At 41.6% G+C, this 13,159-nt stretch overlaps 1 protein-coding gene across 2 annotated transcripts in view; it reads left to right on the top strand.

The window, feature by feature from the left end:
- POLR3A (RNA polymerase III subunit A) overlaps nt 1-9,533 on the top strand; it is a 113,915-nt gene extending 104,382 nt beyond the window's left edge. For both annotated transcript variants that reach the window (XM_077453972.1, XM_077453971.1), the window contains 2 exons: nt 3,092-3,224; nt 8,276-9,533. In XM_077453972.1, coding sequence (XP_077310098.1) covers nt 3,092-3,224; nt 8,276-8,427 — 285 coding nt within the window. In that variant the 3' untranslated portion in view covers nt 8,428-9,533. The remainder of the gene's footprint in view (nt 1-3,091; nt 3,225-8,275) is intronic.
- Nucleotides 9,534-13,159: the final 3,626 nt, after the last annotated feature.

Genomic DNA, 13,159 nt, shown 5'->3' with positions numbered 1-13,159 from the left:
AGAAGTCTGGCAAAGGGAAATTCAGGACAGACACTCTCCACGGTGTCTCTAGGATACAAACTAGAATTTCAGGAATTTCCACCATCTTGTTTCAAGCATTAGACCGATTATTGGCTCAGGGGGTGATCATACAGATCCCCACAGAAGAGCAAGGTTTGGGGTTTTATCCAAACTTGTTTATGGTACCAAAACCAAATGGGGATGTCAAACCCATTCTAGATCTAAGGAATCTAAATCTGTTCCTGAAGATCCACTCCTTTCGCATGGAGTCAATCAATTCAGTAGTTTCCATCCTACAAGGAAGAGAACTTCTGGCATCCATCGATATCAGAGATGCATATCCTCATGTCCCTATATTTCCTGCACACCAGAGGTTTCTACTGTTTGAAGTAGAACAGTAGCACTTTCATTATGTAGCCTTGCCCTTTAGGCTAGCTACAGTACCCCAGGCGTTCACAAAAGTACTGGCCCCACCTCTAGCCAGGCTAAGGGCACAGGGCATAACAGTCTTGGTGTACTTAGATGATCTGTTAATAAACCAGTCAGTGGCTCGCTTGGAGCAAAGTGTACACATTACAATCAATTACCTGGAAAGTCTGGGTTGGATTCTCAACCTAGAGAAGTCTTCCTTAAAACCACTAAGAAAGCTGGAGTATTTGGGTTTGATCATAGACACAGCCCAGAAAAGAGTGTTCTTGCCCCTGGCAAAGATCAGCTCCATATGAGAGCTGGTGCGGATGGTCAGGTCAAAAAGAGATCCCTCCATTCCCCTTTTACATGAGGTTAAGATGGTAGCTTCATTCGAAGCAGTTCCCTATGCATAGTTCCATTTGGGACTGTTACGAAGCAGTATCCTGTCTGCTTGGATAAAATGATCCAAGCTTTGGGCTTGCCAATGTGGCTGTCCCCAAGAGTGTCCCAAAGCCTCAGTTGGTGGTTACTAACCCAGAATCTGCTGAAAGGAAAATCCTTCAGACCAATTATCTGGAAAGTAGTAACAGATGCCAGCCTTTCAGGCTGGGGAACCGTACTAGAGAAGACGACTGTCAAGGAACAGTGGTCAAGGACTGAAAGAGCCTTGACCATCAACATCCTAGACATTCGGGCAAAGCGTCTGGCTCTGAAAACTTGGTCTTCCAGGTTAAAGAATTGTGCTGTCAGGATCCAATCCGAGTGCCACGGCTGTGGCCTATATCAAGCACCCTCGGAGATGTATCATTGGCAGAATTCTTGCCTTTCTTCAATTGGGCGTAGAGAAGAAGATGGCCCTGAGTACTATTAAGGGCCAAGCTTGTATTTTTGGTTGCTATATCCTCAGCAAGGAGGGTTTTAGAATTGGCTGCTATTTCTTGTAAAGAGCCAACTTTGATTACTCATGAGAACAGAGTGGTGTCACACCCTCCTCCAGGCTTTTTGCCAAAAGTAGTTTCAGGTTTTCATCTGAACCAAGATATTGTCCTGCCATAGTTTTTTACAAAACCATGTTCCAGGGAAGAAAAGTCACTACATTATGATGTGGTGAGAGCAAATCTATTTAAAAGCAACTGCTCAGATTCGCAAGACTGATGTCTTATTTATTCTGCCAAAGGCTCCCAAGAGAGCACAGGCAGTGCCGAAATCCAACAAATAAAATTCAAACTTATGATTTAAGGGCTAAAATTCCCCCTTTTCAAGTTAAGGCGCACTCTACCAGAGCGATTAGTGCTTCTTGGACAGTGCGTCACCAGGCCTCCATGGCTCAGATCTGCAAGGCCGCAACTTGGTCTTCAGTGCATACATTCACAAAATGTTATCAAGTGGATGTAAGGAGGAATGAGGATATCACCTCCAGGCACAGTGTGCTTCAGGCAGCAGTACAAGTCCTCAGGTCTGGGGGTGCCCTACGGGTTGTGTCTCCCTCTCCTCAAGTAGCATTGCTATGGGATGTCCCATTAATTAAGGGCCTGTGTCCCATGATGTACTATAAAGAAATTATGATTTTTATAACAGCTTACCTCTAAAATCCTTTTCTTGGAGTACATCATGGGACACAGAGGTCCCGCCCCTCTTTTTTTGGGGATTGAAGTATATTGCTTGGCTCCAAAAACTGAGATAGTCCTGGAAGGAGGATGGGTTATATAGGGGAGTCAACTTCCTGTATTGGGTATACCAATGTCAACACCTGAAGGTGGCCCATAACCCATTAATTAAGACTGTGTCGCATGATGGACTCCAAGAAAAGGATTTTACAGTTAAGTTGTTTTTCTCCTTTTATGATGCAAAATGGTTCTTGTGCATCTTTACTATATTTTATAATGCAAGAAAGTGTAGTGCAACATCATTAAATTATAGCTAGTGCAAATACAATATGTGAAAGTCTACAAAATTATACAGTCCTGCTCTCAATATTGCTCTATATGTGAATATTTTTCTAATTCTTGTGAATAGTGCTCATCCACCACCAGGTGAAAAACCTGCTCACCTTCAACACACTAAAAATGGTCTCATCTGTGTCCTCCACTGGCTATTAATCTCCCAACTGGACCTCCAACTGATCCCTTCAGACTTTGGATGGCGAACATCTTCCTCTTCCACTTGTCCACCATATGTAAAATGTGACAAAATGGCGACAACATAGTGCTCTCAATTTAAAATGATTTTATTAATGTCCCAGTAATAAAAACACTTGCAAGAAAGATGAAAATCAAGAAAAAAAAATTCCGCCAGCCAGCTCACCACTACCCTCATATCAGGCCATGTAGTGACATCACAGGCTGGGCTCCCCACTCCTAGACATGTTGCGCTCTCCAATTAGGCTTCCTTCCATTCTTTTATATTTGATGTCGGTCAAGATGTTATGGGCTTTCACATATTGTATTTGAGCTAGTTCTAATTTAATAGTGTTGCGCTACACTTTATTGCATTATACAATTTGGTTGGAGGTGAGGTTGAAACACCTTCTAGTGTTATAGCCGGCAAAATAGAAGTTATAATTTTTCGATTTTATTTTTTTTTGTTTGTTTTTGTATGGGTTACACAGATTGAAATAGTATTGATTTTAATTTACTATATGTTTGGTTATATGCCAATTGCCTACATTTTTTGTTTTCAGGGAGAAGTGCTCGGTATCACTCGCTTTGGCCTGGCTAAGATGAAGGAAAGTGTTTTGATGCTGGCTTCTTTTGAGAAAACGGCTGATCATTTGTTTGATGCAGCCTATTTTGGACAGAAAGATTCTGTCTGTGGTGAGTATTGTGCTGCTTTCTTGGATGACATTTATGACATTTCATGATTGTTTAGCAACTGGTGGTCCAGTGAATGTTGTACTTTGGTAATGTGCCCTGATCCAGTCACTTCATTGTAAGTGCAATTTTATATATTTATATGTATAAAAGGCCTTTGAATATGTACAGAGCTTGCAAGGATACTCAGAGCTTTGGCTACAGACAGTGAAGCACTTTACATTTGAAGATTTGTCAACCTAAAAATTCTTCTTGGATCCCCAAAGGGCTAAGTGTATGTAGATCTGTGACCCCCTTGTAAATTCAAATTAGAAAATTAATCGGACAGGACTTGTATTCATAGACCATGGGTTCTATGCGGGCTTCCTTCTGGTCATTGGACTCTGGAGACCTTCTGGGGCCACCATTATTGTGCATTCAGGGCGGCACAGTGGTGTAGTGGATAGCACTTTCGCCTAGCAGTAATAAGGGTTGCTGGTTCGAATCCCAACCACGACACTTGCTTGGAGTTTGCATGTTCTCCCTGTGCCTGCGTGGTTTTCCTCCGGGTACTCCGGTTTCCTCCCACGATCCAAAGACATGGTAGGTTAATTGGATCATGTCTAAATTGTCCCTAGTATGTATGAATGTGAGTTAGGGACCTTAGATTGTAAGCTCCTTAAGGGTAGGGACTGATGTGAATGTACAATGTATATGTAAAGCGCTGCGTAAATTGATGGCGCTATACAAGTAACTGAAATAAAATATAATCTCACTAACTCCGTGGACTTGTTGTTCTCTGCAGAAATGTTTTCTTTTTTAACCATTCACATTTTTTTACATCTGTCAAGCTATTTGACTGCTTACTCCCTTGGGCTATTTAGCAGTTTACCATTCAGTGTTCTCTTGGGGACTGTACCTAGACCCCACTGTATCTGAGGTCAGCCTGTAATGTTTGCTTTGGGAGCTAAATTCTACATTAGATGCTCACCTTGGCAAGAAGTGAAACGTGTGGTTAGCTTGCAGAGTGCTATGTAGGTCCAGGGCCCTGGGCTGTTTTTTTATGGTTCTTAGACCCTGAAAACCTCAATGGTATGCACATCACAAAGGGCTCAGGGGGTCTGATTAACAAACCCATAGTACATAGCACACAATTTTCTCTTTTTTATAGGCAGAGGAATTGGGTGTTCTTCACTTTATTGTTGGACCCCTGTCGAATTGCATTTGCCAATATTAAATTGCTTGTAAGAATGTTTCCTAATCGTACATTACAGGACACAAAGGAGTTAATATTTTTAAGAACTTGTGTTATGCTACTACTCTCAGGTGCATGGCCACTGGCCAAAAAAGGCAGGATGGTAACAGAATGTCCCGATTCAGGCGGACCCTGCAAGCCTGAGATTATTGCAACAAAAAAGACAACCTTTGCCTAAGGAGTGACAAAGGAATTGCTTGGAGCAGTTCAAACAAGATTAGTCACTTGATAGTACTCATAAACAAAGATATCTCCACACTAGAGTGGAGGAACCCACAATATGCCCCATGACAATCTCACGGATAAATCTTACACGCCTCACATTTAAAAAAAAATATTTTATTAGATCTTTTCATATGACAACACTGAAGAAATGACACTTTGTTACAGTGTAAAGTAGTGAGCGTACAGCTTGTATAACAGTGTAAATTTGCTGTCCCCTCAAAATAATGCATGCAGCCATTAATGTCTAAATCGCTGGCAACAAAAGTGAGTACATCCCTGTGAATGCCTTCTAGTTCCTATTGAGGATATTCCCATTTAAAGAGGAAGTAAACCCTGATGGGTTTACTTCCTCTTTCATTCCCTGCAAAGGCAAAGCATAATGGACTACTATGCATCGCATAGTAGCCCATTATGTGTCACTTACCTGACACTGGAGCCAGCGAAGTCGCTGCTGTCCCCTGTAGTCTGCCGCATCCATCTTGCTGGTGGCGTCTCGCACCTCCGCCGCTGTCATTCGGCGAAGCCGCGATGACGTCACTCCCGCGCATGCGCACGGGAGTCGACACGCGCGGCAGCTCCATTCTTGGAAATGCCGCACTCAGTGCGCCTGCGCGCCGCTGTCTACGGCGCATGCGCCGTAGACAGCGGTGCCCGTTTTCGGGCAAATATCTCCTAAACCATATAGGTTTAGGAGATATTGCTTGGACCTACAGGTAAGCCTTAATCTAGGCTTACCTGTAGGTCAAAGTGGTTTGTAAGGGTTTACAACCAGTTTAAGGTTGTTTTTGAAGCCCTTTTACCAGCCTTATTTGCACTTGCAGGTCCAGCCCTGCTGCCATGTCTTATTTGCCAGACTGTCACTAAATGGACAAACAAATATAGTCCAGGAACCTATATTTGAGGACCCTGTTCTTTTAAACAAATACAGCCAATGCCCTTAGATTTGATGCTTTGTATTGATGTTCTAGAGAATGTGATTCAGAGTTTCTAGACTAGTTCCTCTTTTCTGTGCATATGCCAGTTTGGGGTATCCCTTTATAAATTAATCTAGGAAGTCACTGCAGGAAAGGTGCTCTTGCCTCCCACAAAGAAGATTCAATTTGCTACAGCTACAATTACTACTACTAAGCAAAAAGGGTCTGTTCACTCTCCCTAGACATTAACTGCAAAACCAAGGCTTAACACTTCCTTCTGATGCAAGCCCTGGCTTCCTAAATCTGCCAGGCCTACCCAGAATCCCTCTTCACACTGAAGGAGAGCCCCCACTCCTCAGCGGTGGGTACATCTATTGCCATTTGCGCCAGCGTGTTCCTGAGACATCTAGACCTCTGGGTCCAATCTGTCATTTTAAAGGGGTACAAAGGAGAATTTCTGTCTCTCCCCCTTCCTCTAGTCTTGCCTTCCAGTCTGCCTGTGATGGGTAAAAAGCAGAAATAATGACCATAATAACTTCAAGCACAAGGGGCAGTTGTACCAGTTCCTTTTTCAAGATTTTTATCCTAGCCTATTTACAATCTTAAAACCCAATTGCCCAATCCTGGACTTAAAATCTCTAATCATTTCTTCATGTGCCAAAATTCCAGAAGGAATCAAGGGTCACTCACTTTGTCTTTCACATAAATGCCTATCTGCAGACCCCCCCCCCCCCCCCATCTTTCTCTTACATCAATGCTTTCTGTGTTTCTACTGTGGGGAGACAAATGCTTCCAATTTGTAGCGCTACCATTTGGGCTGTTCTCGGCACCACTACTGTTCATAAGAGTGCTTGCCCTTTGCTTCTGGCTCCTCTACAGACCCAGGACATCCATGTCACAGGGTACCTGGACGATCTCTTCAAGAACTTCTAAGTCATACATTTGTCTTCCAAAATTCAAAGGACAGTTCAGTTTCTTTAAATGTTCAGATGGATATTCAACTTCCAAATGTTGTCCTCCAGCCCTTGTACCATCTGTATTACTTGGGGCACAAGCCAGAGTTTGTTTCTCATTTGCCTCTCTAAAGTCCTACATGCAGACCCTCCGTTCCAAAAGCACCCCTCAGTTTACTTTCTGCATGAAGGGTTTAGTAATAATGGTCTTTGGAAGCAGTTCCCTCACTCCTCTCATCACTCCAGACCTCTTATTTCCAACATCCTCACAATGTGAAACAAGCAAATACAGTCCCTGGCTTGTTCGATGCCTATTTCAAGCCAAAGCTCTTCCTGGTATAGTGGATATTCAATTCTGCCAGAGGAGTCTTGACATATATTTTTATTTTAAAATTATATTTATATTTGCAAAGGTGTGCAGCTAAAACCACCTATTTAACGTAAATTGTTAGACAGGGTCAATTGGTTTTTTTGCAGGCTAGTTGGTAAGTTTGCTGGAAAAAATGTTTTTTCTGTGTTGGGCTTTACCACTTCCTAACTATCCAGGGGGCTTGTTCCCCAGAGAAATTGAAACATTTCATCAACGTCCTGCAACGGAGAGCCATTAGGTGGTCTCTGCAACACTGGACCCCTCTTCAGGGTGTGGGTCCTCTGTTCATATGTTCTCCTCCATATTTTAGCAGGTCGATATTCAGGCAGATGTGAGCTTTGACCGCAAGGTGATTGTTTTTTTTGTTTTTTTTTGTTTTTGTTTTTTGTTTCTTAATCCTGGTTTTTGTGATCATGTCAGCACTTATTTTTTGCTGTGCCACCCCACAGGTTATTGCATAGGGATGTCCCATGGTCTATGGATACAAGTTCTGTACTATACGGAAAAAGGAATTGGGATTTCCCCCATCTTGACATATAGTACAGAACATAGGATCCTCCTGTCTCTTAAATTACTGGTTATTGTTTGCTTTAAAACTGGAGCTTGAGTGTGTGTGTGGGGGGGGGGGGGGGGGGGGGGGGTATATAGGATCATTCACTAGTGGCTGTCCTAGCAATTTTTTTGCTAGTGTCCAGTCACCTGAAGGTTTCTTGCACTTAACCCATGTTCTGTGAATACAAGTCATGTGCTCTGTACTTCTACTCCAAGATAAAACTACAGGTAAGTCAAAATTCCTATTTTCATTGCAGGCTATGCTTTAGCTCCAGGCTGAAGCTTATTTTTGGGCTACAGTACAAAACTAGGGTCCCGCTTCCTCTCCTTTGTTTACATTCTGGCTAGAGCCCTACCAGTCCTGACTGCTCATTCAAAGTTTTAAAATATCGGTCAGCAGTTTGGGGCTGTCATATAACTGCAGGTTGATTGTAAACATCCAGTGTGTCCGCAGATGGCTCACAGCACTGATTGATCTTTTTTGTTGGCTCTTGTTATGAATGGATATGACCCCGCCTCCCCAGTTGTGCTGAATGGTGGGGCTTGTCTCCACCTTGCGCTTGCTGCCAAAGTCCAGCATTGTCAGCCAGCCCTCAATAAGTATCCATCCCCTTGCTAACAGCGTGGCTGCTGCTATTATATGGACAGCTCAAAAAGGGGGCCAAGTGCTACATGAACTTGATCCTGTGGGAGATTTCATAAAGATTTAAGATACTACTACTTTAATGTACAACTGTACTTTACTTTTCCTAGGCTGAACTTATTACTTAACATACCAGTACTCATACTCTTGTCTCTTCCATTAGGTGTCTCCGAGTGCATAATTATGGGCATACCCATGAACATTGGAACTGGACTTTTTAAGCTTCTGCATAAAGCTGACAAGGACCCTGATCCACCCAGGAGACCCTTGATCTTTGACAACACTGATTTTCACCTCCCTATCACTAGCACGTAGTTGAAAGTTATGTAAAAAACGCCAAACTCAAATACCTGAAAGTGCTTTTTACTCCAACCTGTTTATTTCTTTTCATGAGGGAACATGGGTATGTTCACTTAAAGCTTGAGCTTTAATATTCTGCTTTATACATATACTGTATGCTGAAACATTGTGTAAATAAGAGATACAGAACATTATGCTGCTGTTGAGGTTGTAACATAGTTACAGACATGGTATGACATTCATGTCTGTGTTATATGGTGTAACACAGTCTGTGTTACAATATAAATCAGTTTAAGAAAACTGATCAATGTAAAAAAAAAAAATGCAATTTATGAATTTGTACATTTAGTTATTTGACATTGAGACTGCATTGTGAATATGTTGTGCTGGAATATTTATTTAGAGTTTATTTAATAAATTTACACTCAGAATTGTTTTGGTGCAAGAATGGTGATCTGCCCATTCTCAGCTATTTGTTGAAGGCCTCTTTTTGAAGGTGAATTTCAGTTTTTCTGTTCTATCCTAAGAAGGTGAATCTCAGTTTTTGTACATAAGAGTTACTTGTCGCAATACCATTATTTCATTGATTTACTACTACTCCTGGAACTTGTGGGACACCTCTTCCTCTCTTCACACTACATTGTGTCAGTAAGTTTGTAATTAAGTCCAACGCTTGCTCACAAATGCTCAGTGTGCAAAGTTTTACCGATCACTGGAGAGAATTATGTTTTACAGCCCTCATTTACCATGTTCAATCCTACTTGTTTAGCCTAAGTTCTAAGAATTTACATTTGAACTATAGGCTTTTACATTACTGTATGTGGCCTGTTTGTTTTGTTTTTTCTTTTCACTAAAAGGACTAAAAATCCTGCTCTGAATTGTCTTTTTGACCTTTTAAATATTAATGGCACTTAATGCTTTATTGTATAAAATGAACTGCATATATGACTTTGGCTTTGAATGCTGAAATTAAATTTTTGATCAGCACACAAGATTTTGTAGACTTTTCACTCATTTCCTGTATGTAGACAGTAAGCAGTTTGCTGAAAAATATGGATTCAACAATATTCAGGTTGCATTTTTTTTTTCTTTTTATGCAATAAACATTTCATTTCAGGTGATCTGTTTGTCAGTAATGAAAGTTATTATAAAAGTTGTTATAGAATAGCTTTCGTTTTGCTTTTGTTGATTTATCTGTATTTGGAGGGTTTTCAGTGCTGTAACATAAAAAGTCAACAGACTGTAAATAAACAAAGCGCTATTACAATAAGACCAAGGCATTCAATCACATGAACACATTTATTGCAGCTAAAAAAAAAAAATCTCTCTTGGAAGCACTTTTGTTACTGGGGTACTATGAATTACAGCTGTCAAATGTTTTTGGTGCAGTTGCTAAGATTAACTTTTTAGCAACATTTTGACCCAGCTATATAATGGCCAACTTTGGTAGCTAATGTTGGATTTTCAGCGTAACCTCTCATGATCACCTCGCCTGCAATTTGTAACTGCATCCAAATACTTTGTTTTCTCCAGGTATTATTTGGTGAAGTGTCTTGGGATTAGTTTGACGTTGCATTTAAGTGCTATTGCCAGGTTTCAGGGACAGGGAAACCTTACCTCAAATTCGAAGCATATACATGCCACATCTTGTAAGAGTGGTGCCAATGACATCCTGCACTTATATTTTTTTTTCCTTCATAGATGAATATCTAAAAATTCAAACAATGCAAATCTGGGGATTGGGATTCAAGCTTGTTACATTGTATGGAGCAGTGATGGCAAACCTTGGCACCCCAGATGTTTTGGAACTTAATTTTTCACAATGCTCAACTACACTGCACAGGCCATGAGCATCATGGAAAATGTAGTTCCAAAACATCTGGGGTGCCAAGGTTCGCCATCACTGTTATAGAGCCCCAAGATTATTTTTAGACTATCCGGTATGGGAACTTGCTGTACTGTATAACGCTCACGATTTGTTTCTTTGAGTAATTTAGTAGGGGTGGATCTTTTTTACTTCATACCCAATACCTCAGATATGCTGTTCCAAAGTATTCCAATTGTGTCATGTCTAAATTTAACAACATATCGCCGTGTGTATTAATGTAAAAAAAAAAAAGATAATTGTTTAAACAGAAGTAGCCAAATTTACAAACTTTTAAAAACGAAAGCGGGCGTTTATCTTTTTTTTTTTTTTGTGTGTGTGGGCACTGTAAACGGTTTCCGACTGGCTCATACCTATATATGGCGGCAGAATGGCACCACTGCGCAAATCGACGGCCCCTGCCATGCCCACGACGATCGGGTTTGTTACAGAACCGATCAGTCTTCAGGTCCAGGCCAATGATTTATGGCCTGAACCTGCTGATCGGTTCTAACAATCAGCAGGTTCTGAAATGCTTCCCCTGCCTGTAAGTGTAAAGACAGGCAGGGGGAAATTATGTAATCTCCCCTCATAGAATTATTTTTGGCTCTAGAGAGAGGACATCTAACTGTAAGTTGCACCAACACTACACTAACAATGGTACACGTAGGCACACATTTCACCCCCGGATCGCCCCCCAGTTAACCCCTTCACTGTGTTACCAATTGCAGTTTTCAGATCACTGTCTGCTTTAGGGCAGTTAGTAGTAGGCCCAGGTAGCTTTAGGGTATCCCCCTAATAAAGGTTTAACCCCTTGATTGCCCCCAGTTAACCCTTTCACCCCCTGTCACTAATATAGTGTATAGATCTATATTCTGATTGCTGTATTAGTGTCACGGATTAGCCAGTTTGTTTCACAGTCATATTTTTATAGCGTCAGGTCCCTCCCATATATTACCTAATAAAGATTTTAACCCCCTAATTGCCCCCTAGTTAACGCTTTCACCCCCTGTCCCCACTAATCACCGTATTGGTGTCATGGGTGACGCTGGTTGGTTAGTGTTTTTTTTTTTGTTTTGTTTTTTATAGCGTTGGGGTACCCGCCGTATATCACACAATAAAGGTTTAACCCCCTGATCACCTGGCATGTGACATGAGTTAGTTAGGTTTTAGTGTCCGTTGGGATCAGCATCAGATTAGTGCCCATAGCGCTAATGCCTTCATACACCTCCCTTTCTGGTATAGTGTCTGAACGGATCAATATCTTTATCTGATCAGAACTATATTAGCGTCCCCAGTAGTTTATGGTTCTCAAAAATGCAAGATCAGCCCAGAGCCTGGATACGATCAGCTCCACAAAATTTGGCCCCTCGTAAACCGCTTTAACCAACGGTTTGCAGACTTGTTTACTCCCAATTATTACTCAAGCGTGCCACTTTTTAGTCACTTGTTTGATCATGGAATTGGCACATGTGGCACCAAGCAATCTAATCGCCGGGGCTTACCACAGTGGCTTGTAGAGTCCCAACTTAGACTGGCAGAGAGAGCCTGCTTGAGAAGTAGTAATTTGCTCAGTGAAGTGGAGGGAAATTCTGAATTTTTTGTTCTGTCCTACCTTCATGCACATACAACAGTCCAAATTCCAACAGGGACTGGTGTGGAGAAACCCCTGTCCATGAGTACAACCTAAATTTGGGAGGGGTGGATCTCAACGACCAGTTGATTGTGCCGTACTTAATTGTCTGTAAGGCCCGGCACTGGTACAAAAAAGTGTCTGTATACTTATTCCAATCGGCTCTGCTGAACGCTTATGTGCTATACAAAGCCATATCGGGACAAACTGGAGATCATCATGGCCCTTCTGTCTCCAGACGGTCCTGTGGCCCAACTTCCCAACACAAATGCAGTGAGTCGGCTGCATGAGAGGCATTTTCCGTATGTCCTCCCTGGTACCCCTGCCCAACGATCACCCCAAAGAAGATGTGTCTGTAGAAAACGCGGATATAGGCGTGGCACCCGCTATTATTGTTCCGCCTGTCCTGCCCAACCTGGTCTTTGCATAGGTGAACGTTTAAAACGCTATCATACATTAGTGGAGTATTAGCGTAGGGTACAGCACTGCACAGTCATAGGACACACTTACACAGGATCTCCAAAGATGCCATCACATTTTGAGAGACCTGAACCTGGAACAGTTACAGTAACGGTTACAAATAAGTGTAAAAAAAAAAAAAAAAATATTCAAAAATAGTTGTTTTATTGTTCTTTCTCTATTCTCTTTTGTTCTCTCATGTTCTGCTCTGTTTTACCGTATTTTGTAACTGCAATGTTTTATTGTTACAATGTTTTCTCATGTTTGCTTTTCAGGTATGTCATTCTTTTATACTTTACTGTTTACTATGTTTTATCGTTAACCATTATTTCCTTTTCAGGTACATTTAGCTGCAGCACTGATTTATTTATCTTGATAGCAACAGTGTTTGCTCTCACGATACGTAAATCGGCGACTCCATCACTGTAGGAGGTGATTTCACCACCCCAGTTATTTAAAAAAAATAAAATAAATGCATGTATGCCCATTATTAGAAGTGGGTGGATGCAGCACGGTATTATAATGGTGGGCATGCCCACCAATCAAATGAAATGTATTTTATTTTTTTCCCATTCAGCCCACAGGCTGCATGAAAAAAAAAGTACATTGCAATATATGCCCAACAAGGACCAGCAACGTACCCACCACTTTAATCTGTAAGGCCTTTGGGAAGTTCAAAGCAATTTTCTCATATCGTCTTCCAGGACAGCCTTTGAGATATAGGGCTCCTCCCTCCGGGACAGGAAACACGTCAAGCCAATTAAATAAAAGGTGTGGTCCTCCAGGCCCTC

This window comes from Lithobates pipiens, unplaced genomic scaffold (genome assembly GCF_037356315.1).
Source record: "Lithobates pipiens isolate NorthernLeopardFrog02 unplaced genomic scaffold, aLitPip1_a1.2 Scaffold_25, whole genome shotgun sequence".
Lineage (NCBI taxonomy): Eukaryota > Metazoa > Chordata > Amphibia > Anura > Ranidae > Lithobates > Lithobates pipiens.
Note: the sequence above shows the minus strand (reverse complement) of the source record. Positions and strands in the feature narration are given on the sequence as shown.